General features: G+C 38.6%; 3 protein-coding genes across 5 annotated transcripts in view; 1 reads left to right on the forward strand and 2 right to left on the reverse strand.

Annotated features, from left to right (window-relative positions):
• Positions 1-1,970: 1,970 nt before the first annotated feature.
• LOC107217885 (serine/threonine-protein phosphatase PP1-beta catalytic subunit) lies at positions 1,971-6,714 on the reverse strand. Of its 3 annotated transcripts, none has more exons than XM_015655574.2 (7): positions 6,442-6,714; positions 5,904-5,975; positions 3,814-4,301; positions 3,599-3,697; positions 3,145-3,384; positions 2,902-3,051; positions 1,971-2,826 (listed from the first exon to the last, which is right to left on the reverse strand). In XM_015655574.2, exons 1-6 carry the CDS (start codon positions 6,491-6,493, stop codon positions 2,947-2,949), a joined length of 1,056 nt encoding a protein of 351 aa, XP_015511060.1. In that variant the 5' UTR covers positions 6,494-6,714; the 3' UTR covers positions 1,971-2,826; positions 2,902-2,946. The 3 variants fall into 3 exon arrangements, with proteins under 3 accessions (XP_015511060.1, XP_015511059.1, XP_015511061.1); XM_015655573.2 differs by having other exon boundaries at positions 1,971-2,123; positions 6,442-6,713; XM_015655575.2 differs by lacking the exon at positions 5,904-5,975 and having other exon boundaries at positions 1,971-3,051; positions 6,442-6,697.
• A 243-nt stretch (positions 6,715-6,957) lies between these two features.
• On the forward strand, positions 6,958-10,127 carry LOC107217871 (protein farnesyltransferase/geranylgeranyltransferase type-1 subunit alpha). Its single transcript, XM_015655557.2, has 5 exons — positions 6,958-7,475; positions 7,718-8,072; positions 8,176-8,376; positions 8,549-8,735; positions 8,857-10,127. Exons 1-5 carry the CDS (start codon positions 7,337-7,339, stop codon positions 8,980-8,982), a joined length of 1,008 nt encoding a protein of 335 aa, XP_015511043.2. The 5' UTR covers positions 6,958-7,336; the 3' UTR covers positions 8,983-10,127.
• A 4,662-nt stretch (positions 10,128-14,789) lies between these two features.
• LOC107217865 (Kv channel-interacting protein 1) overlaps positions 14,790-21,357 on the reverse strand; it is a 95,367-nt gene continuing 88,799 nt past the window's right edge. The window contains exons 6-7 of the mRNA XM_046743237.1: positions 19,919-20,131; positions 14,790-15,234 (exon numbers count right to left, since the gene is read on the reverse strand). Coding sequence (XP_046599193.1) covers positions 15,124-15,234; positions 19,919-20,131 — 324 coding nt within the window. The 3' untranslated portion in view covers positions 14,790-15,123. The remainder of the gene's footprint in view (positions 15,235-19,918; positions 20,132-21,357) is intronic.

Here is a 21,357-nt window from a genome sequence, read left to right on the forward strand (position 1 = left end):
TATGTACATAATGTGATTTTTTGTAGAAAATTTGTTCATTCAAACAAGACAGAAAGTATAACTTGCAAAGTTATACGAATGGAAAATTTCAACTTGGCGGTAAGTCGCGGAGAGAAAATTAATTAAGAAGATGAAGTAGCAAGAGAAAAAAGAAACTTTGATATCTGATAAGAATATAACATTATGAAACAATACGCATGATGTTTATTTTTCTTTTGAAATTTTTTACATCGTATTTAGATGTCGTAATTTCCATGTTGCAATTTACCAAAAACCGCTAGGGCATTTAGATACATATTTCAGAAAACTTGTATTCATCTTTCATTATTATCTTCGTTTTAGTTTTATACTTTACTTATTTTTATTTTTATTTATTTTTTTTCTAGATTTTAAGTGCAAGGCATAATTTTTCAAACGTTAAATTGCAACAGAAAAATCATTTACAAATAATATATAACATGTATTTCTTAATATAATTATAATGTATGTTTAATAGGTATATCGTACCTTAAGGGAAAAAAACATTTCAACCGTTCATTTAAGGGGTTGTGTGCTGAAAAGAAAAAGGCAAGAGAATTGAAAAAATAAAGTAATTAATCAATTCAAATAAGAATAGAGAATAATAATAACCGATATTCCCACATGGGAGATTTTAGTGAAAATAAATAGATATATATGATTTTTCGTTATTAACGCTCAATAATTCGTGCGTTAATTTTATAACCTTTATCTTAAGTTTTATTCTGCTCCAATAAACGCAGATACGTAGGATATAGTGCGACGAAGTATATTTCGGGTATTTATCTTAACTTTGTACAATAGAGCAATGGGAAAAATTCCCTCAACATTTATCATGTGACATAGTTATTCCATTGGTTTCAAGATAGCTTTCAACGGAACATACCGATTAATTTACATAGCTTGTTTCATCTTTTACTTTATTCATTTTGTCTCTTACTAATGATTTAAATCCCCTTAAAATACACGTCGAATAAAGGCGTATTTAGTTGTAGAAGCATCATCTTAGAGTCATTAAAATACTGGGGCTTTTTTTCATTTTTATAAATTTGTTGTTTTTTTTCCGTTCTTTTTCTTGTATTTGTTTCTCATTTGTGGTCTTAAATGCATATATGTATATACATATATATATATATACACACATGTATATTTATGATATATATTTATGTTATATTAATAATAATAATAATGTATGTGTGTAACTGAAAACTATTCATATTCAAAAGAATTTTTTTCTTTTTCCCTATTACAGTATCGTAGTACATATTACCCGACTATTTTTATGTAAGCATTGTGTCCTCTATGTTATACGCGGTTCAATTCGACAGCTATTACACTGAATATTCTTTTTTCTGCCTCAGTCCGTAAATTGTAGGATACAATGCTACGTTCGAAAATAAATAAGCGATTAAGAAAAGATGATTTCCGACGGTAATAATAATTAAAATAATAATAACAATAATAATAATAATGATAACATTATTAATAACAATGATGACGATGATAATGATGATAATAATAACAATAATTTACACGAAGGTATAGTCGTATGTATGGCGTTCCTTGTGTATGCTGAGTGTTTATCAATAATTAAGTTAGGACGAGGCAAAAAAAAAAAAATATATATATATATAAACCTGCCTGTCGAAATTGAACGAACAAATAGTAATAATAAATAATTAGGAGTAAAAATGCTGCTAAACGCAAAAATGAGTGAAATAGAAAAGGATCGATCATCATGTAAGAGAAAATGAATAACTGTTACTGAGAATGGTAGCAAGTATATGAAGTACATGTGCTATTTTTTAGTGCTTATGTTGACGGAACTCGCTGATTTTGTTCACCTTATAAACAAATTGGGCAGTCGATAAAGTGACTTTTTCTAACTAGAGGAACAAAAAAAAAAAAAATGTATATATTGATCGATATTTTATACAAAGAAGCATCCTGCGATAATAGTGTAATTGAGATGTAATAAGGAAGATGTCGTTTCCCGTTTTAAGTATTCAAGTTTTCTGTTTATTTTTTTTTTTTCATTTTATTTCGTTTCGTTTTGAATTATGAGTTTTTAGTTAGTGTACATACTGTAGTGACACGTTCCACAGCTGAAACATATAGAAAAATAAAATCAAGTCCAATATTCTACGGATTTCGGTCAACTTTTACTCACATTGTTGGTATGATTTAGGATTTAAGCAGGTTAAATGTCTCTGGAATCTTCAGGACTCAGTATGGCTGATTAATTTTGGATTTAAAAGAGGTAATGTTATTTTATAAACTAAAGCAAAGCGAGATCAATGCACGGAAAAGTTAACTGAAAACGTCCGACGTCGTCGTTCAATGTAAGTTAAAGCTCCTCCCATCTATTTATATACTTTTCTTCAAATCGTTCACCGCAGTGATTCATGAGTCGTGATTATCGTCTATAACTGCCACTGATTCAATTATTAACAATAATTTAATAAATATAATCTGATTTGTTTAATTATAATTGTAGAGACTAGGTTACTTCCTTCAATATGTGTCACTGAACCCTTGCCTCCTTTCCGGCGTTATATATTTTCAGTAAAACGCGTTATTCATTGAAAGGCGATGAAAATTCTATCAGCTGAAAAATAGCTAAAGATCAAAAGAGAACTTATGGCAGGTCTCCCAGTGGAGTTTAACTTTTCTTCGTTTTCTTTTAAATTTTTTTGCAAATCGAGTCTAAGACGTTTAGGAGGCCTGTTGCAGTGTTCTATATTCACAGGGATCGATTTTATCATGTGACGTAAGTATTCACAGTATTTGCATCGTAAATCATTCAGTCTGAATAGATAAAAAATTAGATATTTATTAATATACTTGTTTGTTTTTTTCTCTCTCTCTCTATAATCATCTTACCTAGAACGAAAGTGTTTGCTGCTACGCGGGATCAGCGAAAGGTGGTCATTTCTTTTTTGTTGGATTCCTCTGCGGCGTAGATGGCCTGCCACCTTGCGCAGTCATTCCACTGTACTGGTATTTTGCTTTTTTTTCAGAAGGTTTCAGGATCTGTTTTTATTTTAAATCGAACAATGTAGAAAAGGGGCATCAAAGTAATCGGTCATCTTCGCTGGTGAATAAGAAACGAAAAGTGAAGATTACCTGAAAACTGCACATCAGAGTTTCGTCGACGCTCATCATTCCGCCGGCGTTGTCGAATTCCCCGCAGTAATTCGGAGCTGAGAAAAGTGTGACGAGCTGCCTTTTAGCAAAAAATTCGTAACCATCTTCGACGACCTGGTGAGCTCTGCATATGAGATCCATATCGTGTCGACTTAGGAATTTGGAAACTACGTCAGGTCCGAATGTGAAAGATACGCCTCTGTCGTTCTCGCCCCATCCCTGCGGGAGAGAAAAACAGCCTCACATTACATCGCATTGTAAAATCTTGCTGGACGCAGCTCAGAATCAACATTGTAGGCGTGTTTAGACAGTCGTGTGCTGTACACCGTTGCTTCGAACCATCTGATAAGTTATTACACAACGATATAAATAGAGACAGGTAACACGCTGTATCCTGCTACACCCGGCGTATTCTAATACATTTTATACACACCTGAACATCTTTGTCGGGGTCAGACCAAAGGAGATCGCATAAAAGTCCTGTATCTGGAACATCGGTTGGACGCATGATTCTTCTGATTTGCTCCATTCCCTGTAAAACCAATGTTACTCGTTACGTTTAATCATTTGATGTAATTTTTGTTTTTGCATCTAACTTTTCCTGAAAAGTGTTCAAACTTTTCTCAAAAATACGAATTAAATAATCACCTGGAGATCAGGACTGAGTCCGCCGTGGCAGCAGAATATCTTTTCATCGATAATAGCGGCGATGGGTAAGCAGTTGAAGCAATCGGTAAAGGTTTTCCACAGTTTTATATTATATCTGCGTTTACATTCGTCGTAAAATCCGTATATCCTGTTTATGCTGGCGCATTCGTGGTTTCCTCTTAGCAAGAAGAAGTTTTCTGGGTATTTGATCTTGTAGGCGAGTAACAGGCATATCGTTTCCAGAGACTGTTTGCCTCTGTCGACGTAGTCACCTAGAAAGAGATAGTTTGCCTCTGGAGGAAATCCGCCGTACTCAAATAGCCGCAGCAGGTCTGTGTACTGGCCGTGAATATCGCCGCATATTTTAAGCGGTGCTTCGAGCTCCAGTAGTATCGGCTGCTGAAGGAATATCTCCCGCGATTTCAGACAGAGGCCTCTCACTTCGGCCTCTGTCATTACCACCGATTTCCCAGGTCGACATCCTCGCACTGTGTCCAAAATTTTCGAGTTTATAGTCAGCGGTATTCGCTAGTAGAGTCATAACATCGAGGCAGATTTATTTTTTCAACATCAGCTTTGCAAGTTTAACAATGAATGAATTATGATTTCATAGAACGTTGATGCTCTCTACTATGATATAAATTGTACGGCTTTAATAGTTTGTTGTGCCGAAAACTAACTTTTTACAAAATGCTACGCTAAAAGGGTTAATTTAATCAAATCTTTTTTTGGGATCTTTATTTTCTACGATGTATAACTACGTTACTATCTATCTATACAGTTTGGTAATTTACAACTATACAGTACCGTTGCGTTTATACTGGAACGACGATAGAGAAAGGAAATCAAAAAGTAATTATGCAAAAGTGTGGTGACATTCTGCCAAGAGATGTTGCTAAAAGTATTTCAAGATCAGGGGGGAGTGCTGGAATACTACCCACAAGTTAAGTGACCAAATATTCTGTTACCTACGTAATAAAAAGAAAAGAAAATTCTCTGTGCTTTATTATACAAGCTAGAAATGACTGTCGGATATTGTGTTACAGTTAGTTACTTTTCGAAGAATAAGCAACTAGTTGATCGCCGTCGTTAAAGAATATCTTCAAAACAAAATGAAGAAACAAAATTTAACGAAGCAAAGTTTAGATGGACTGTATTTACAGTGACGTAATCAAAATAAAGCAGATGTTCTCCAGCTTGGTAGTGTTAATTTGTTATTTATAGACGACTTTGAAGGCCTATGCAGTGTAGTTGGATCACTTTTGCATGACGATGACTGTAACTATTACGAAATAAAATGTATAGATAGGTCGTCGTATCACCAATGACACTACATCCTGTACTTATTGGATAGAATAATGCGAACAGTGGATAAAAGTCTAATCTTTTTGTTTTCCTGTCATGTTGCAATGAAAATTTACCGCACTTAGCAAGTTCTCTGTTATGCAGAGCTCGAGTTCTTACCTATTGTTTTTTTTTTTCTTCTTTTTTAAATGTTAGAAGGACTACATCTGATGGTAATTATCAATAGAAAGAAAACGTAACTAGCAATTTATGTATATAGACAAGACATGCGCCTAGCAACAAAGATAAAAATGATAATTAACAGAGCGACGGCAAGATATTGAAAGAAATATACTGCTGAAGTTGACTAAAATGAATGTCGCAAGACAAGAACGTACAAACATAGTTCTAGATTTAGTTCCCCTTGGTGATGACGAATTTAATTTGAAGCCCAAGTCTAATCCGAGCAAAGCCACGTGGTGTTTGGAGTATAAAATCTATATTTAGCAAATCTTGCAAGGTAAACAATATTGCTGGAAGTGGTATGGAACTTTGTTCTCAAGACGAGCGTTTCACTGTGTAAGGTTTGTGTGAGCTCGACCGTGTGTATCGAAATACGAGATTGATACATGAAGAAAAGGGAGGATTGGTGCTGATGTTGCATTCAATAGTGTGAGAACGCAAACTGATAGATATATCGATAACAATTAATGTGGATGCATTTGGTAAATGGTAACGGTGAAATAAAAAAGAAAAAATTAACAATGAGAAAAAATTTTTTTTAATATATTAATAAATTGGCATACCGACAAAGTCTGAGGTAAAAATGTCTTTAAGTTTAGCCTTTTTCTGAACCTGTTCTTTCTGCGTTTGATATACTTTACCGCAAAAGATCATCCCCACAAATACGGTTAGCATGACAGAGAAAAAAAACAGAAAATTTTACGAAAACAAATAAAAAATCAATATACGATGTGTCCATACCGACAAACGGTGTCCGTTAAGACAACAATTAGTCGTTTATTTCCAATTTTTCTCTGTTATAGGAAACAGCTGACAAGTGTGGAGTGAGCCAACGACGTTTCTTTCATAATAATGTACGAATAGACTGAGAAATAGTAGCGGTAATGTGGGAAGAAAGAGAAGAGATAAGAGAGTATAGGAAAGAAGTGATATTTTTCATTGCTAGTATAGAAAACACACTAGACAGCATATAATTGGTTTACGATTATAACGTGAAATATCATGGGAAATAAAGGCTCGGCGTATGTTAGTAAAGAGATGCGATAGACGGTATTACTTTGGCCATGACATCCGTATCGTTATATTATATTTTAGACGTACCTTCAAGCAATCTCTGTATCAGATTGTCGATATCCAAGTCCGCATCCGCCATTTTTTCTGCACTACTCTAGGTCCCAACTCCTAGGAAGTCGTTTGTCGGAACAAGTAGATCTATAGTTCCTTGTTTCCACTAGGCGCTTCGCCCTGGAGGCTTGACCCTCGACCACACACTACATTCACAAGCACTCACCAGATGCCGCTAACTTCTTTTTCTTGACCTTGCGATATACGCGCGTTCCGAAGTCTTCACTCGGCCTAATCCCGACGCAACGTGTGTTCCGAAACCGAGGTTACTGACTGCCGATACTGGGTCCTGATTCTGACATTTTTCACTCGTGAAAACCACGGTCTGTATGTAAAACCATGGTGAAAACTATTATAAGCGCCATCTACACATGTATACACATTTTCAATGGCGCGTATGCTATCCAGTACTCCACTACGGTATATTTAAATATATCACATCACGCAGTTCCGTTTGTCAGATTCTACCTAACATTCTCTAATTTTGCCTTATAATTCGTCTCTATAATTCTTCTGTATGATTATTTCATGGTCAATAGACCGATACGATAGTGTTCTGTAAGTCACGCGTAATTTCGGATCGCACCGCTTCAATTTTGTTTATTATGCCTCGATGGCTGGGAACGCATGACCACGGACATATACCTATATGTCGATGCGCATGACTTTGATTTTGTTTATTAAACCTAAGTTGGTAGCACTGAAATTCGCGACCGCGGCTTTGCGGTTGTGAGATATGCGGTGAGATTATACAGTAGGACCCGAACGTGGAATACGGGTAGAAATCGGGTGGGATTAAGAAAAGAGGACGATAGCTAAAGTCGAGCGGGTTTAGTTAAAATTCTTATGACCACGTTTGCCGGGTGAAAATATGTCTGACTCTTCTGAAGAAGAAGAAATATCGAGCACCTGGGTTTTCTACAGGGACAGAAATGAATGGAAGGACGTTACGCCTGTTCCACAGGATGATGGACCTCACCCAATTGTCGCGATTGCCTATTCCGAAACATGTAAGATATTTAAATATTCAATTCGTTCAATTGTTTCGTCAATTATTTCTTGGTAGTTTATGCGTCAGATTCGAATCACGAAACTTTCAGAATATAACCGATCAGGTGGGTCCACAATGTGGATGTAACCTATTATAATTTAGCTTATAAACAGTTGAGATCAACGCAAAATCGACGATGTGAATCATGCAAATTTCGATTTGAATTGATAAAAACTATCAAGTTTCAAACCGTTTTCACAGTCAAAGATGCATACGATTACTTCAGAGCCATTCTGAAGTCTGGCGAAAAGTCTGAGCGAGCTCTGAACTTAACGGGGGACTGCATAACGCTGAATTCAGCAAATTATACGGTATGGCAGTACAGGAGAGAGATATTGAAAGCACTGGACAAGAACCTCTGGAACGAACTCAAGTATATAGAAACAATGATTAGAAGAACTCCAAAAAACTACCAAGTATGGCATCACCGGAGGGTAATCGTGGAATGGCTCCAAGATCCAAGCTTGGACTTAGCTCTGACTGAAAATGTACTGAAAAAGGATGCGAAGAATTATCATGCGTGGCAGCATCGCCAATGGATTATAAAAACTTTCAAGCAAGTATTTTTTACGAATTTATTTTTCTTAGCGTAAGTAGTATTCTGTTCAAGCACAAAAAATTGCTTACTAGAGTAATAAACGTGCATATTCAATTGCCAGTTTGTTTGACGGAGAGTTGGAATATGTTGAGCAACTGCTGGACGCCGACGTGAGAAATAATTCTGCTTGGAATCAACGCTACTTTGTCTTGAATAATACAACAAAGTTTGAGCCGCATGTTATTGAACGAGAAGTTGATTATACTTTGAAGAAAATCGAGCTAGTCAAGGGGAATGAAAGTGCATGGAATTATCTTAGAGGGTTCGTATCTGTAGCCAAAAAAATATAGTCACATTGATTTACATATTTCTGGTAATGAGGAAAGAAAAAAATTCACTTGTAATGTGACAGTTCATGCAAGTATTGATTGCGAACTACCAAGCGCCAAGTAAAATTTTGACATTGCTTATTTTCTCGCCTTTTTTCTCATTAGCATCTTGCAGCACGATGGTGAAGGCGGACTCGGGCGAAATAAAAAAGTCCTCGAGAGTTGCGAAGCATTGTATGCAGGAGGCTCGCGGAGCATACATCTGCTAGCCTGCATGATAGACATTTGCCAGGAGAGACACGGCGCTGACATAGAACCAGAATCACCATTCACTATTGAACGTGCGCTTGCAGTAAGCAACAGCATTCTTCCTTCGCCTGACAAATATCTTTCACGAATAATCTAAATGAATAAAACTCGATCTGAGTATTCTAAATGCTTACTTGCACTTGACTTTTTCCCGTATCTTTTAGCTGTGCAAAGAACTGGCGGAGGAACACGACAAAATAAGAAGGAGATACTGGGAGTATATAAGTCAGCAACTGCAAAAACTGTCCAACAGCGCTTCGCAGGACGGGCAACGCGTCTTATGTACGTGAAACTCCTTACTTTTGAATCAGGGTACTGTGTATTCTAGTACTGATTCAAAACAAAGATTAATTAACACGGTGTCACATGAATTCGCACACTTGATATCACAGTACGACGGCGCTGCTGTGACGACGTAATTTTAGCTGAAATCAATTCGATACGCCATCTTATTGACAGTGAAATTTTTGCGCTCTGTACTTAACAAACAAGTTGATGTTGACCGCGAAATTTCGTACCTTGTTCATTAGAATTTCTTGTCTGGTTTAACGGCAATTACGACGAGACAATGCAGCGCCGCTATTAATGACTGAGAAATCGTTCCGAGGCTTATTTAAATTTTCGTCATCAATCCACATTTTATGTATGTACATAAATAAACTAGATATTTAATGAAACAACTTACTTGTCAATCGAGCCTTATACGTCGTTTCCTTCTTACCCAGCAGTTAATCCAAGTAAAACAATAAACTAGTACTTTGACCGGATCAATGATCCGTAGAAAATAGAGGGTCGGATGAAACGGTAATTACTTATTTATTTATAAAACAGTTACATATTCCCAGATATAATACAATTTTTAATAATAATTAACGTTGGCTAGGCTTGGGCTTGACTGTAGGTACTTCTTGGTTTAATAATACAACGCGTTTAATCTCGTGGAACGTGAACGAAACAAATATCAATACTTTCAACAAAATCCATTCAGCCGCTTCGGTCGGATTCGTGAGCATATTCTCGTACTTTAATTTTAATATTTAAAATAAATGTTTCTTTTAGTACGTTAACAACCTAGTAACGGTACTTAAAAACTTGAACCTAACAGCTAAACGCGGTTACACCGCGATATGGTATTTTTTTGGAGCATTTTAGGATACAGGGTACCTATAGGTCTGCATACAACTATATCGGTCGTTTCGCACTTAAGCTACAATTCCGTACGTTCAGGTAATTTGGCAAACCTTTCATGCAGCGGGTCTCATCCTGCTACGTCCACTGATAAATGGAGAGTTTGAAGTTTTATCGGATTATATTACAAAAATTTGAATATTGATAATTTAAACCGGATGACAGCGTTGGCTCGATCTTGACCTGGGTATACGTAGCCTAAACATTTAACAACCAACATCCAAACAATTATTTTACACACTCGTTCCGATTGGTGGCAAAAACACATATCTATTTGCAATGCTAGAATTTGCAAATTCTATTCCGTATTCCACTCGTTCGAAGTTAATCAAATCCGATTAAAACAGTAAAAGGAAAAAAAGGTCCAAATGTTTAATTAGCTGATGATTATACCAAGCAAATTGTATACGGATTCGTAAACCCTATGATTTTAAATGATTTTAGATTGAAGAACGTAAAAAAAATCGCGGAAAGAATAAATTTCAATTTGTTTCAATAATTTCTGATCTGAAATTACCAAACAACTGACTGATCGGTCCATTTGTTGATTACCGAGGTGCGTTAATTAAATTAGAGAAATTTTGTCACCTTTGCAATTAGAAATGTGTTACCCGTTCCAACGTGACGTCAAGATTAAAGCTATGAAACACGTAGTCTTGCCACGATATATACATATACACTTGATTTACACTGAAAATATATCGTCATGTAAGTTTCGCTTTTAAAATCCTTCATATATATATATATATATATATATATATATATATATATATATATATAGGTATATATATTATATAATATATCTATAACATCGTATATTAATTTAACCATTGTATGTGTTTGTGTGCTGTGTTATGCGCGTACATACCCAATTATCACGCACATATTTTATCGGATATATTCATCTGTTATTAACACTAATTACTATCAGCACCTGGTAATCATAGAGAAACAACTCCACCTGGGAAAATTTCCTATTAGAATTACGAACCACACAGACGCGAGTTAAACTCTCGTACTCGAGTTAAATTTTTCGGATTAAAAAGGTACTTATCGAACTTGTAGCGCAGAAGAGATAGTTTTAATTCAAATTTATGGCGAAGCTCCGATGAAAGGTTTGCTTTCGTCGTGGAAAGATGTTTGTCTATAATATTCGATAGGCGAATTAAAAAGCGGCCAGCAAATCAAAGCAGCCGTCAATTACAAGCTTGCGTTTCCTGTCCGGCTGTGTTATCATTTTATCATTCTTCCGTTATCCAGCGTTATCCACGCCAATAAAAATGATGGAAAAAACAATTTATTAGTACGACGTCGCTCTCGAATTGCGGTAAGAAATTCGTACCATAGCCTAGTTACATATGGTTTACTTTTATATTCGACTCTTCAATTATACAGTACTATAACTTTTTTCGTCTACGAATTTTGAGCAGTTAGATCTTGGTCAACATGTTGAAAATTGTTGCGAAATTTTTAGCCGTCTCTCGGCAAATAATTGAACATACATTTGACTATTAATTTAAATAGATAGCTTCCAAGTATCGTCGCATTTTAGAAATGATTTGTAATATCAGTAGACACGATCGATAAAGCTTTCCCTCTATGACAAAAAGGTGCGGCGATTCGGAATCTGTCGTTTAATCCTCAACATCCTTACATAATTATCTCTAGTGGTTGTGTCATTATAACGCGTTGTTGCTATTCTGCGATTGGATAGTCAAAGTAATTTGTTGAATAATGCGCAGCCATGGGGTTCGTTCAGTGAGGAATTTTCCATCGCGAATATGATAATCACAGTGATTTTCCATAACACGATTTGAAGTTTCTTATTATTACTCTTAGGCGGGTGATTTCTCGTACTCGATAGTTAATATTCTTACCTATGCGTCAGTTGCTTTTCTTTCTCTCGTTGCTTATTTTTTTTTTTTTAATCATCGTTTGTTTAAATTCTAAACTTTTCATCATGCTTCATTATCTTTTTCGATTGAAGTTTAAGAGACATGTATCGAATATGCATATATCTATATTTCCTATCTATGTATGTATAGAAGATAGATTTCAATATTGCTACACTTCTACGGGTGCTTATTGAAGGTATAATATAGAGAGGAGAATAGTATTATACCGTCGTTTGAATATCCTAAAAAAGCTTTCCTAAAGCGGGACCATATGTCCTGCGAAATTTGAAAATTTTCAAAGCGTTTACTTCTTCGAGCGCAGTTGCAGCCTATATAAAATGTTTACACATAGCGTACATGTACTACTAATATATTGTGGGTTTGGAACTTGGATCGATCGATCATGAAAACTTACGATTAGAAAATGCTACCCGATTCGTTTTTTCGTAATGATATTCAACACAATTTTTACAGCTCTCGATTTTATATGATCTTCACGATCCAGAACATAACGGCTTTGCCAGTGGGAAAAATATTTCTATCAAACAGGCTTCATTACATCCAAATTGGTATTTTGATCTTATTTCGCGTTTCGTACAGAGGGTTTCTGAGTCAACATCTCAACACGTTATTTTGCCTATTCCGTTTTATTGACACCCTTGGAGTCGGTAATTTAGTCCGCAGCATTATCGATGTTTCGTGCGACGCGTTCCTTGCTCCGTGTTGATAGGCAACCCAACATGCCGCGATGTACAGCCAGTAAGGGTCTACACAGGTTCGGTAGGTCCACAACATGGTCAGTAAAATGACGAGCTGAATAATTTGAGATATTATCGAGGAATTGAAGATTCTTAGAAGTGAACGTTTAAGATGGTGCATTAGTACCTACATCAAGAGATCGTCGTAGATTGTAGCTAAAGGGTAATCTACAAACTATGATAGAGCGAATAGTATTTCAATAATAGATTTCTGATATTCATAGAGAATTATTGTAACGTCCCTCATCACCGTAATATGGTTGCAATTACTATGTATGTATGTATGTATGCATGTAGTATGTATAACAGATACTCGTCGGCGATTTCATAAAAATCTCCGACTTTTTTCGTATCTCTTATAATACAAATTTACGAATTAACGTCAAAGACATGTGGTAGTGATTGAGTTGATACGAGACAACATCCGACCGTGTTAATCTCGATTTACATATTACCTTACATTAATATACAATTATACAGTATACGCTTACAATTAGTCATTAAATCCCCGGGTCGCACCGTCGAAAACCTTCGTAATTTACGTTCGACAATTTCATGATATACTTCGAAGATGTGGCTACAAATACACCGAATAATTTTGAGCCGAAAAATCTGTAAGTGAACTGGTGTTCGCTAAGCGTTAAGAAACTTACGGATATATTACGTAATACCTTCAATTATACTATCCCAGTTTTCAAACGGTGCAACGCGCCGAAGCTTAGCTTAATTAACAATTATACCTCTGACAAAAATAAATACTTTTGTTTCTGTTCGTTTAATTATACAGTATATTTTATGTGTGTATCGTGTATGTATATAGGTATAGTTATGTAATAAAATCGTTATACTCCTATCGCTCGAGCCTACTCCCTAGGCGGCACACCTACACGTTGCGTGCAGTCTCATTCTACTGGAGTATTTTTCTTCTTTTTTTTTTTTTTCTCTTTGTCATTCTTCTTTTAATATCATTATCGTTATTATTAATTCATATTTTCCTTAAATCGTACATAATCGTACCTTTTTGCGATTGTAATGCTATGTGTGCGAGGATTGTGATCAGGCGTTTCGAATCTCGCGAATAAAGTTTGGAAAAGAGAAGAAACTAAAATAATATACATAAAAAAAAAAAAAAAATTGGCAGTGAATACAACAGCTCCATGAAAATAGAGTGATACTGAAAAGGCGTTGAATCGTGTGAGATATTTTATAAAATTGAACCTCAGCATCGCGTATAAGAAAATTTAATTCAGTACGTGATTGGATACGATTGATCATTTTAGATTCGATTGACAACTGTGTCGCGTTTCCTGTTGTACAATTTCCACGTGTTAATTTGAACTAAGCAACCCCTGGAGGCGGAGATGTTCACAGAATAATTTGCGGTGTGTACTTGTGTACCTTTGTGTACGCATGTGGGTGTTTACCATTTGATGCATCAAGAGTTCTGAGGACTCCGTCTGACGTCATTTCCGACTGTGAAAATGTGCGACTATATGAGTCAGATAGACTATCGCCTGTTTACTGTTTTTGCAATTCAATAACCGGTCATTTCGTTCAATCCAACCCCGTTCAATAGAAAATTGCGACCAGATTCTACGGTTTGAAAACTATGTTTCGACTGTTTCATAGTAATTTATTGTTATGAAATGATAATCGCTGATCCTTGCACAATTAGAACTGCATAAATATACAAAATAAAAAAAAAAAAACACTTCGCAGTTCATGCGAAACGGATATAAATTGCAAACTATAAAGATATAGAGGTACGAGTGAATCTTTGATAGCGTGTTGCACGTGTCTTTGTGTTTGCTTGTCGGCATAAAGTGTGCGGCATGTTAATTTATTAATGAATCCCATCCATCCGTTATTCACCCTACACGTATATCCTCCTTACAACCGTGATACTGTAATACTAGACTTAAATAAATATACATAATACACGTAAAATATTTGGCACCGTCGTTTTCTCATCAAAACATTCGTGAATACCTTACACCTATATACTCGTATATGTATAACGTGTGCCCGTACCGTGCGTATTATACAGTCACAATACAACCATAATACATCTACAAAACACGTTTCCTGATTCTATATGTATAACATTCACCGTCATCGAAGGAAAAAATCATCCAGAATTCCATCTTGCGCAACTCTCGCGTCTGTAAATTCAAACTCACGCCCCCAGTCCCAAATTTAATGTAACATCCAGATCAGAAATTTCTCCCCCCCCCCCCTCCCCCCTCCCTCCCCAACTCACATCAATTAGCTTCGGAATCAACCTTCCTCGATACAGCATTTTTCACTTTCGAAGGAATTTGCGGCCAGGCTCGAATGATTTTAAATCGGACTGTCCGGGGGACGGAGAACGGAAAATCACACCGTTTTTCCCCGTCGCCTCGCGGTCGCTGCACCCTTCCACAGCTCGAACCCGAGGGCCCGAGGACTTCCGGTAATGGGTCACTTCCGCCACGGGCTTGTCCGGCTCCTCGACCGCCTCGGCGAGGCGCAATCGTCGGGCTCGATTCCACGATTCTCGTTGACGGAGCGACGTTCAAGTCCAGGGCGCGTAGCGGGGCCGCACCGAGTGTCAGAAGGCCGTGTCCAGGGCTGCCATGCTCGCCGAAATGTCCGGGTCCTCGCGACACGCGTCCAGGAACTCGTTAAGCGTCACCACTCCGTCCCTGTTGCCGTCCATTTTCTGAAATACAAACGCGAGGGAGTCGTCAGAATCGCTCATCCTCTCGGACTGACACAAATTTCCCAGAGTTTTATCCCATTCACAGTTTAGATCAATCGAAGTTGCCTTATAACAATTCGAGAGGTCAATCGGTATATGCATCGAAACCGTCGATTAATTGATTAATCGCACAGCGCTAGTTTGCGCAGAGTTTCAGTTCGGTCATTGCTGTGTATGAAATGAATTCAGAACTAAATGGATTCTCTTAGAAGTTCATCGAATGCGTTAGTGTAAATCTTGAAAACACTCAATTCCCGGACAAAATAAATGAAATTGAAGAGAAAGTGCGATCATTCCGAGAAAAGTACGTGAAACTTTGGGGTTTTGTCTCACTAATGACATTCAGGGGTCAATTTGACCGTCTAAATCGGAGTATTGTTATCGGATATCCCAGTTCCTATTGTTGGCTTAGGTATAGTCAACTTTCGGAAATCACCAGGTCGGCGAATACGGTGAATTAATTTAGGAATATACTCACATTAATTTACCAGTTTGTGTGTATAGGTATATTACGACTAGCGATAAGCATCCGATTCCCCGATATGCACTGTCATACTTCAGACATAAATGCAAATGTATAACTACATTATATTCGTATGATAACGCTGCATCCTAGCAGAAGGATAATTGCGGATGTAAAGGACTTTAACGATCATGTAATCAACAAATCGCTACGCGACTTCCTTTCACTCGTTAGATTTTCACCTAGCAAGGAAGGTATTCGGTCGATTTCTCCGAATTAGACTAGACTAGTAGACTAAAAACTAAGCGACACATGTTTTTTCTTATCCGCCATTAAACACTTTAAGGGGATGAAACCACCTTCCAAAGTAAGACGCGTCAAGGGGCAATTTGGCAGTTTCACTGACAAGAACGTAATATTTTTTAACCAGTCAAACTGGCAAAGTTTTTTCACAACGAGAAATGAAATACGTAATTTTCTCAATAAAAAAAAAAAAAAAAAAAAACTACAACAAGCTGCCAAATCGTCCCTTGACATATCTTATTTCACTGAGTGGTTTCATCCACTTGAGATAAAAAAAATACGTGCTACTTAATTCTTAGTCTACTATAACATGTTACAAAATATCTGGGATGCCTTGCTAGAAGCAAAAACGAATGGATCACAGAGTTTGAAGGATTTCATCTTTTTATCGAACTGCACGTTGTAGAAGTATAAAAAAATAGTTGTAATGAATTTTTTTACTGCCAATTCTTCGATCGCAGTTTTTTGTACCACTGCAGACTTCGAACCGTGAACAATAATATTCCTGAATATTCGAGCACACCGTTACAGCTGAAAACACGTGTCTAGCTCCAGGTTAGAGTTCGAGTTCTAAGTTTGAATCGCTTCTCAGGAACATAATGAAGTTTCAGCGACTATTCAGCCTGTACTACGATCCGTTAATGATTTTCTCGAGTGAATACCTCCACGTTCACTCTTGCGTGAAATTTATACAGAACATTACGAGATAGTAATTAACGCACAGGCATGAGAAATGAAGTAAAAGCAGACTTTGAATATGAGTAGTAGAACAAAGGTCATAGGTGTACGCGTGTGGTTGTTACAATACCCGCAGCTAGAGTTTTCACCGTGTTCAATTTTGGCCCAGCTGGTTATTTCGTCCCCTGCATCGGTCAGTTCGCCTCGGTCGTTTTGTCGCGTAATTAAATTGCGGCCACCTGAAGGGACGGACGAGTTTACCGCGGAACAAGGGAGATGCGGATAATTTAAATTAAACCGAGGTCGCCACCACGGCCTATATTTAGATGCATTTCAACGTTGAACCGCTGATGACCCTTGGGCGTGCCTTCATCAGGAGTCAGGCAACAGTCGAAAGCCTGAAGATGTTAGGGAATCTGAAATTGAGTGCACCGAGTTCAGGCTAAACTTCATCAGAACTCGATGACATTACCCGTGACATCCTGGATATTACAGTCAACCCAAATTTGGAAGCACAAGGAAATTCCAAAGTTTATATTTCTCTGGAATTTAAAGTCGACCGAGGGCATTTTTCACCCCGGTCCATCGCGTCCGATGAAATCCTGTCGGGGTTTTCGAGGCGGCAGATTTTCCCGAGTAATTAGCAACCCTGTTGCAAGCAAAGCTTCTAGCTCGTCAAACATAATTAGGGAAAGCAGGTCCGCTAATGCATCTTCGGCTCTTCGCCGTTACTCCGTGGCACTTGATGACGCTCGAAGCACGCGTTAGTTTAGTCTTTTTAAAAATGTGTCAGACAGCGAGGCTGTTTCTTTTCCATTACGTTATTACGTCATTACTTGTCGAACGCTAAAATTTATGAACCAACGTCCTTATTTCCATATCGAATTTTACCACCTTCTGGATGCCAATTTTATCTTCAGGGAACCGCGACACTCCCCGCTTCTCTCAAACTCTTTTTAGGAGTCGGTGGGACCCTTAAAACTTTTCAATTGCATACGCATCAAATGATATTCTGGTTTTTTTTATAGAACGTCGTACGACGCGTCCCAAGAGAAACGAAACTTGATCAGTCCATTCAATTTAAATCCACTTATGCAAATTTCCAGGTCCGTTGGAGGTTACTTTTCCAGGTTGACTAAATGAAATAAAAGTGAGTTCGAAAGTTTAAATATTCTATGGAGTAGGTAATTGCTTGTAATGATTCGTAATGTCGCATCTGACACTTTGGGATTTGTAAACCTACGAAAATATTGTGCAGTTGAACAGCTGATCATTGCATGGTAACTTGACCTCCTGCGGGATAAAAACAACTGTCCGTCTGCTTATCTTATCAGCGGGACTTTTTTGGGGGGAAGGATCCATATCACGAAAGCTGTGAAATTAAAGCACCGGGTTATTCGATTCCTAGCAATAGCTTCACTCCGACAGAACGTCTAAATGCGAAAGGTTGAGTCGTTTCAGAAATCTTTCCGCACACGTGATTCGGCTTGAAAAGACTGGCTGATGGGTGTAATAAAATCGCATTATCGAGAGCTTTTCTCTGGGCACTTCAGCCTCCGAAGATCGCTTTTCCTTACTCCATGCTTATCCGAAAATTCTACCGAACGATCATGCCGTTATACATAAATTACATTAAAATAATGACAAAACTTCTCGATATATTTTATTTTCAATGAAAATCTTAGCGCTCCGTTGCCTTTTTCCATACTTACATATATGAGGATTAATCTAGAGACCTTCGGCTTTTCCCGCGATCCTGCGGGGTTGAGTGTCGCCCTTTAAGTGACGGAGGTGGAAAGATTTATGGATCGCGATTCTCCGGCTGGCGGATATGGAAAGAAGACATGTGCATGTGCGCGAGCTAGGTTCTTTCATCCAGATGCGGGGGCGGCTTGATCGATGGCTGCGGTGTAGCGAGTCGAGCCAGTTAATTCCGTCATGGACTGGCTAACTAGCTGCAAATACTCGCATAATCACCGCGCTCATGGAAGAGAGACACACTAGACTCGTTTCTAATTGTCGAGACCTAGGTTCGCTGCCGGGATAAAACACGCGCCGCAAACTTCCAAGCACCGTTCCATCCTCCTCCCCCGGAACGCTAATTGGCCAACCTTGCCGAAGGCTACCCTTAACCGATTGACTCGCCCTCGTTTCACCCTGTGGTTTCTACAACATTGAGATGCGGAAAGCGTGTCTTTGTTGTTACCTCATTTCAAGAGCTTGTATCATCCCCGCAAGGTTTCAACGTTCGGGTGAACGGCTGAGTCGAAAATCAACCGAACGGATCTGACACCCTTTCGGAACATGCTTCTATCCTTGACCGTTGATCATCGCGGTATCGACGTTTCTCTACCTACTGAGGATAAGACGAAGAAGTTTGGTGTGATTGAAAAAGTACGAATAACTCGACTAGGTGATGAGAAAGCGAGTGATGTAAGGAGACGGTGGAAACCGGAGATTTAAAAGTTGAGCGTCTGGAGGAGAAGTGTACCGCTGGTACCTCGAGTTAAAGTAATTTATATACCGGGGCGACGAGAATCCATTTCCTGTAACCGGCTCCCCCTCCCTCCCATACAACGAAACCTATTTCGACGGTATCGTTTTAGTCCTGTTGGCCAAGCCTCGCGAGGAGAGGATAGAAAGAGAGACGCTGCGGGTCCGTCTGGTTTCATCTCGCCACCGAAACACGACGGAAGGATATGGCCGGCGTGTTTGTCTGGCAGAGTAAACCGCTCTACTTATCCAAAGCAAACACCGCGTTGTTCTGTCCCTCGGTATCCCGGAACCCGCAGCGCGTTCCGGGCGAAAGAAAACGGTGAATAAATACACAGCTATGTAAAACCAGTATCAATTCACGGAATAATCTCTTTTTTCACACACATCCTGCAGCTCGGACCTGCGAACTGTTAGACCGAAAATGCGAGCTTGTGGATCGGCTGAAAAAGCTTTTTCAAGAACTTTGAACGTCACTCACACTGCAGGGATCGATGACATCAGGGTGCGGGATATTTTCCGCATTGCGGGATTCTCCTCGCTCTCTTACGCGGTATCAAAATTTGTCTTCCACCTTTTTGACGTCTGTCTTTTTTCGAGCTTTTGTCGTGCGCATGTAACTCGGTGATTTATGAATATACTTGTACAAATGAATCGCGAGATGGGGCGGAACTCGTATCACGAGCCAAGAGCGGAGATAAATCATACCTGGAACATCCGGTCAACCTTGTCTCGTATTCCCTCGTGATCCAGGTTCGGGTCGGCGAACTTTCCCATCAGATCGTAAACTGCTGTGACGATGTCAGTCATCTCGTCCCGCGTTATGCAGCCGTCACCGTTTATGTCGTAGAGCGAGAACGTCCAGCGAAGTTTTTCGTCCATCGAACCCCTCGACAGTATGCTCAGACCGGTGACAAAGTCCTGCGTGTGTACAAGGTGGAACAATTTAATCACGTTGCAGAGCTAAGTGGGAAAAAGGGTGTGTAAAAATGGCTGAGAAAGTAAGAAAGATGGAAACAAACAACGGTTCTCGGCGCAATGAATAGAGAAGTTTGGAATCTCCGTGTCTACGGGGTTTTAATCCAAAGCATGATTAATGAATAGAATACTAGGAGTTATCATCCTGACAATTAGGATCAGACATTTTCAATCCAATCGTAAGTCAAACCAAGGAATTAACTTGCACAGTCCGCGTCTAATCGGTGATCCAATTTCCTGAAAGATTTTCAAAAGAATAGTAAATTAGCAGTTAAAAGCTCGTCCTTACTAAGACTGGTCAGCTGCATGCGTATGTATACATAATCTGGACCCACAACACGATCCCGGGTAAATCATCGGCGAAACCCTTGGTTTTACGGGCACATATAGCGAATTAGTAAGGATTATCGCTATGCTCCGGGTAATGAGCGGCGGGTAATCTAATCTAGTTAGGTGATTACAGCTTCGTAGATCGAGGTGGGAGGCGGTGACGGTGACTAGTAACGAGTGAGTGAGTGAGCGAGCGAATTTGAGCTTGAGCTTTCACTGGGTGTCTGCCTCGCCGGCACGCAAAGTTTGAAAACCGCGGCGTCGCGTGACGCGATGCGGTTCTAAGCACGCCGAGAGAATTAGTCGAAACAATCGGGCCCGAACGGCCACGTTGGCACTAATTCATGCCGAATGGAACACACTTTTCAACAGCATATTTATGCGTGTTTGTACCCTCGTCACGACAGGCGTTGAAGCTTGGTTAAAAGTCTTAAGCCCAAGTAAATTGCACAGTGCATAAAAGATACAAGAACGTGCGCGCGAAATATTCAGGACTTCGTCTCGTGTCTGGTCCTTATTTAGAATACGTGTCCTCGATTTTAATGCAAAAGAATTCCGCGCCTGTCTCGGAAGCCGTTCGAGACCTTCGGAGCTGTTTTATTTCACAGCCACTAACAAGCGCGAGGGATGATTTTCCGAGTAAAATATATTCCAAAGAGATATTACTTGTGCTCTGGACTAGTTGCGATACGGGGTAAAATAATAATTAAAAAAAAAAAAAAAGAAACAAACTGTTTATAATTTTGTATTCGTTATTTTTACTGTCAGCGCGACGGTAATGCTAGGTCTAAATTCAAACTGAAATTCACGACGTTCGCGTCACTGTCTCAGCGTGGCGT

Source organism: Neodiprion lecontei, chromosome 6 (assembly GCF_021901455.1).
Source record: "Neodiprion lecontei isolate iyNeoLeco1 chromosome 6, iyNeoLeco1.1, whole genome shotgun sequence".
NCBI classification, from domain to species: Eukaryota; Metazoa; Arthropoda; class Insecta; order Hymenoptera; family Diprionidae; genus Neodiprion; species Neodiprion lecontei.

Excerpts from the sequence above, each read along its gene's own strand:
- LOC107217885 (XM_015655574.2), bottom strand. The coding sequence starts at position 6,493 with ATGGCGGATGCGGACTTGGATATCGACAATCTGATACAGAGATTGCTT. Across the intron at positions 4,302-5,903 it reads TTTTACCTCAGACTTTGTCG|TGCGAGGATGTCGACCTGGG; the intron begins GTATGCCAATTT and ends TTTTGGACACAG. Across the intron at positions 3,698-3,813 it reads GACTCAGTCCTGATCTCCAG|GGAATGGAGCAAATCAGAAG; the intron begins GTGATTATTTAA and ends TTGGTTTTACAG.
- LOC107217871 (XM_015655557.2), top strand. The coding sequence starts at position 7,337 with ATGTCTGACTCTTCTGAAGAAGAAGAAATATCGAGCACCTGGGTTTTC. Across the intron at positions 7,476-7,717 it reads GATTGCCTATTCCGAAACAT|TCAAAGATGCATACGATTAC; the intron begins GTAAGATATTTA and ends CCGTTTTCACAG. Across the intron at positions 8,736-8,856 it reads CTATTGAACGTGCGCTTGCA|CTGTGCAAAGAACTGGCGGA; the intron begins GTAAGCAACAGC and ends CGTATCTTTTAG.